This window comes from Bufo bufo, chromosome 6, assembly GCF_905171765.1.
Source record: "Bufo bufo chromosome 6, aBufBuf1.1, whole genome shotgun sequence".
Classification (NCBI taxonomy): Eukaryota; Metazoa; Chordata; class Amphibia; order Anura; family Bufonidae; genus Bufo; species Bufo bufo.
Window position 1 is genome coordinate 236,424,652 of NC_053394.1, and position 5,672 is coordinate 236,430,323.

The following is a 5,672-nucleotide window of genomic DNA, read 5'->3' on the forward strand; positions in this document are numbered from 1 at the left end:
TGTCAAAAAATGGAAGAACATAATAAGCCCTTAAAAAATCCAGATAAACTTGTACTTCAAACTAGTTACGTTTGTTATCATGAGTATACACAATTCTGTGTTGTATTGTCGCTCAGCAGACCACACCTCAAAATTGATTAGACATCATCTAATGATCCACCCTTTCATAACAATCTATTATTTTAAGGACACAGAAACTGAATGACAGGTGAATCATGAACATCTTATTTAGAAACAGGGGGGATAATTGGGAACACCTAGGCTTAGGGGAGGTGGGAGAAAAAACACAACCCTAATGATGAATCTCAAATATCGACATTCTAGAGTTCAGTAAGGAATTCCATCCAGCGTCATCAATCCACCACATACTAGTCACAAATATGGTATAAAAGAGGATGTCATTTCAACAGCAAAGCAACACTTGGAAGAAGCTCTCTGATACCTGTTCAGATACCACAACCAGAAAGTCATGTCTGGAATCAAAGGAAAACCAGGATTTAAACAACCAAATCCTGTCCAACCAATCCTGGAGCCACAGCCTATCTGTGAAGGTAAGCAATATATTTCAGACACAGATTATGATTTGGATGCGGTCTGTGGGACCAAAAATCCCTTTAGGGGTCCCTAACTAATAATAATAAAATCTTATCTTTATTTGATTCATTTAAAACAAACACACAACAAGAAAACCCATTGTTAAAATTGTCCGAGTTCAGTGAGGTATAGAATGGGCTATACTTTATTGATCCTGGTTGCTAGAGGCAACCTTATATTTGTATATGGATGCCTGTGAGGTGCATTACTATTGCCACTCTCCGGGGCCACCTTTAACAGTTATGGTAGTCGTCCTTCAGAGTCCTAACACTGAAATGCGTCCACCATGTGTATCAGCCTATTCGAGTACACACTGTGTCAAATTATCAAGACCTGGGAGGAGGTTCCAGAATTGGCAACTATTCGCTAATCCTCAGGCTTGTGCTAAATAACAACGGGGCGTGTGTCAGTCACCTGCTGGTAACTGCTGTTGTTTTCTCAATGGAAGTTGATATATAGGTTTAGAATGTATCGGGCACTTTGTCCCTCACTACATGCTATCTGTGGCTACATATGCCGCTCGTAATGCTCCTGAATCGCCTCACTGGCTCTGTCTAAAATGTTTGCGCTACACTAATACACCCCTCCCGACATGTTTCGCCACTTGCGTGGCTTCGTCAGGGGAAGTGGGGTATATACCTCCCCACTTCCCCTGACGAAGCCAAGCAAGTGGCGAAATATGTCGGGAGGGGTGTATTAGTGTAGCGCAAACATTTTAGACAGAGCCAGTGAGGCGATTCAGGAGCATTACGAGCGGCATAGGTAGCCACAGATAGCCCCGGTGTTATTTATCAGCCTATAGGGCACTAGCACAAGCCTGAGGATTAGCGAATAGTTGCCAATTCTGGAACCTCCTCCCAGGTCTTGATAATTTGACACAGTGTGTACTCGAATAGGCTGATACACATGGTGGGCACATTTCAGTGTTAGGACTCTGAAGGACGACTACCATAACTGTTAAAGGTGGCCCCGGAGAGTGGCAATAGTAATGCACCTCACAGGCATCCATATACAAATATAAGGTTGCCTCTAGCAACCAGGATCAATAAAGTATAGCCCATTCTATACCTCACTGAACTCTGACAATTTTAACAATGGGTTTTTCTTGTTGTGTGTTTGTTTTAAATGAATCAAATAAAGATACGATTTTATTATTATTAGTTAGGGACCCCTAAAGGTTTTTTTTTGGTTCCACAGACCGCATCCAAATCACAAATTATATCCCGAGGGTCTCTAAAAGGGACTTAGATTATAGACACAGATTATGGCACTAACATTTATGCAGTAGGTCACACAATAGTTTTAAGTTTTTGAGATGGCAGTCATATATTTACGATACTTATTTTATTCCCAAACTTTTACATGAAGTTACTAGTACAGTGTTTCACGGTATAACTAAGCCAGACACTGCAGAAAATAAAATCAAAGTACCAATAAGGTTTATTTGAGGTATTATTTCACTAACTTATATAGTACTACCCTACCCTGCCACACTTTACAGGCATTATCATTACTTGTCCCTAACGGAGCTTACAGTCTAAGTTTCCTATCAGTACTATATGTGGGAGGAAACCCACACAAAGACAGGGAGAACATACAAACTCGATGCATATGATTTTCTTGGTCAGATTTGAACCTAGGACTAGTACGAGCGGGTGTGCATGGCCATACTAGTGCCAGTTATGCTGCATGCCACATGTGCAGTTGGTACTGCTCGATCAGACTATTAGGTAGATTATCTAACTTCAGTGCCACCTCCTTGCTCCTAATGAGGTATCCTCAAAAGAGACACAAGAAACACGTAGTCACTGATGTTGGTCCCCCACGTGCTTATAGCTGTGCAGGGCATACGAGACAAAGTTAATATGTAACAGCATACATTGTTGCTGCACATTGGGGGATACCGACTTTCTATCTAATGCACCTAGGAATATTCAGGGCTTACAACAGATCATTGCTTAATCAGTCCCTGGCGTTTACATGCACACTGCTATAGTGCATAGGATGCTATATTCACCCTGGCAGTAAAGAGTAGCGTTGGGCGCGAATATTCGAATCATGAATATTAATCGCGAATATCGCAACTTTGAGAATTTGCGAAGATTTCGAATATAGTGCTAAATATTCGAATTTTTTTTAATCTGAACCCATGATCTCTCCCTTCTTCTTGCTTGTGGGCCAATGAGAAGGCTGCAATGTCTTTGTCTAAACTTAGCAACATCCCTAGCAACCAATAGAAAAGTTGCCTACACCTTACTATATAAGAACCTCCCCAGCAGCTATTTTCTAAAGTTTATTGCAGTTATGAAAGAGACAGCAGTGTCATTGCTGTGCTCTGTGCTTTGTTGTATTACATTAGACAGTTAACTTATATATATATAATTCAGATAGTTAGGGGGAGATAGTCAGTGTAGGTTAGATTGATCTATAGTGTAGCTGATAGGTTCCAGTGCAGGGTGTTAGGTAGTGTGATAGGTTCTGCTGTCCATACATACTTGCTACAGACATACTGCTGCGATATTACAAGTTAAACGTTTTGCAAAAAAAATGTGCATCATTAACTGCGGAAAATTCGCAAGCGCTAATATATTGGAGCACTCTATCTGCATATAAAGCTATTCTAATGTTCTGCTGTGCCAACCATTTTCTCCAGTCTCGGGAACCTTATACCAGCTTGAAAAATGTAGCATAAGTGACCCACGGCTGTATTTCGCGCGCATTGCGCGAATATTACATTGTCGATTTTCACAATCAAGAATATAATCGCAAATTCGCGAATTCGCGAATATATGATGAAATATTGAGAATTTAAATATTGTCCCTGTCGATCATCACTAGTAAAGAGCTGAATAAAATCTCCACACTGCTAGGTTGACTCAGATTCTTGATTTGGGGATTAGGTCTTATTCTCCCAGACCTCTCTACCACTCTGGTCTGATTTAGGGTGAACATGCCAATATCCATAGAACGTACCCTCCTTTTTTCAGACCGCTGTGCCCTGTTATGATATTGGAAGCATTAGATTTAATTTTCCCCATTATCTTCTAGGACATAGGTCCCATCTGCCTGTCTCTGAGCTATCATTAGAGGGTGAAGCCTTTGTTCAGAGCTGAACCCGGACATACCCATAATTTCACCCCGACAGCCCCCCTGTCTTGAGCATCGGAGCAGTTCATGCTCCGATGCTCTGCTTTTCCCTGCACTAGATTGCGCAGGGCAGAGGCTCTTTTGTTTACAATCATACACTGCCGGTAGTGTGTTCGGTGACGTCACCGGCTGTGATGGGCGTGCTTCAGCGCTGTCCTAGCTGTTTTACTGGCTAGGGCAGCGATACAGTCCGCCCATTAGTGTAGGTGACATCACCAGGCTTCCTGGCAGCCCCATGGAGAGCCCGGTACGTTACCGGATCTCAAAATAATGCCTTTGCCTTGCGCGATTTAGCACAGGGCAAAGGAGAGCATTGGAGCATGAACTGCTCAGATGCTCAAGTCAAGGGGGCTGCCTGGGTGAAAATGGAGGTACTTATACAATTAAAGATTTTTTTTTTTTTTTTTAACCGTCTTATGCAGGCAATGAGCAACACTAATAGTAGACAAAAAAATATGGGACTGTGAAAAGGGCATAGGAGAGGGAACAAACATTTTTAGCCCATCATTTATAAATGGCGCTACAGAATGTAATACAAGCGGCCTTTATACAATTTGGTAACTAAAAATTTCAACAGCCGAACATTTGGGACCTAAAGTAGTGCCAAAGGTCAGAGGGGTTCACAAACTTTGGTATGTTAGAACACTATAGATAATGCAATCTCCTGAAAGCTCACTGCAAAGGGGTTTGTGTACTGTGCACTGTGAGTCCGATAAGGTTGTGCATGGAGAATAGGGAGTTAATCATCCATCCATCCACTCTGACTCCACCCTGCTTGCTAGTGGGGGTTGCTGAGTCAGTGGGGGAGATATATCAAGACTGGCTCATTCCATACACTTGTCATGATCTCCTTGCACTGGCGTGAGGTGTGCATCTCTGCCCTGCCGTGCACCAGAAACTGTAGCTGGCATAGACTTCAGCTATAATTTCTGCCACTATCTGGTGAAAGTTACAGTAAATGTGGCGGGTGGTACATAGCCATGCCCCTTTCACTAAGGCCCTTTTATATGCACTTCAGAAAAGTGCTGACAACCTCAAAAAGGTGCAAATTATGTACACATGGCGTGCGCCACTACCTGCAACATTATTTTTTTACGCCACAATAGTGGTGTAAAGAGCTTAATAAATGTCCCTCACAGTGGGAGTGTAGTGACTACTACAATTCCCATCTTCACTACTACTCCTATCTTCTCAGCCTTCGTACTTGGTTCTTGCAGAAATACTAAGAATAAGCAAAGAAAAGTTAACAGTGCTCCTCAAATGTTTTGTATAATCCCAAATCACTCCTCTAGGTGGCTATAACGGTCAACAAGTCATGCATGAGCTTTCAGTATTTACTTACAATATTTTACTTTTACAGACATAGCGCAAGTTACTCCACAACCTCCTGCTCCTTGTCCTGTGCCTGTGACACCACAGCCTTGTGCACCTGTGCAAGTTACTCCACAACCTCCTGCTCCTGTGCCTGTGGCACCACAGCCTTGTGTCCCCGTGCAAGTCACTCCACAACCTCCTGCTCCTGTGCCTGTGGCACCACAGCCTTGTGCACCTGAACCCACTGTTAACCAGGAGAAGAAAGGATGCAAAAAGTAAAGTGAATGTCTCAGATGAAGATGGGGTTTCCTCTACCACTATACACCCTACTGCAAAAGAATTGTTAATTTAATTTCATTAAAATTATTTTGTTTCTGTTAGATATGACTTGAAACATTAAATTAAAGTCATAAGCAGCATAACTGTGTATTCTTGACTGCAGGATATAAAAATTGCCACAATTCAAATGTAACATAGAAAATGGAGATGATATGCATGTATGCCTATCAAACGAGCATTTGTCACCATAATTAATCGTATTAAACCAGACCAGCTAATGCCTGGACATAAAATCTTGTGCATGTACAGGCGACAGTAGCATCGGCTTGTGTGCAGTG

At 42.1% G+C, this 5,672-nt stretch overlaps 1 protein-coding gene across 1 annotated transcript; it reads left to right on the top strand.

The window, feature by feature from the left end:
* Nucleotides 1–436: 436 nt before the first annotated feature.
* LOC121005963 (alpha carbonic anhydrase 8-like) lies at nt 437–5,455 on the top strand. Its single transcript, XM_040438830.1, has 2 exons — nt 437–551; nt 5,102–5,455. The coding sequence occupies exons 1-2, from the start codon at nt 470–472 to the stop codon at nt 5,332–5,334; spliced, it is 315 nt and encodes a 104-aa protein (XP_040294764.1). The 5' UTR covers nt 437–469; the 3' UTR covers nt 5,335–5,455.
* Nucleotides 5,456–5,672: the final 217 nt, after the last annotated feature.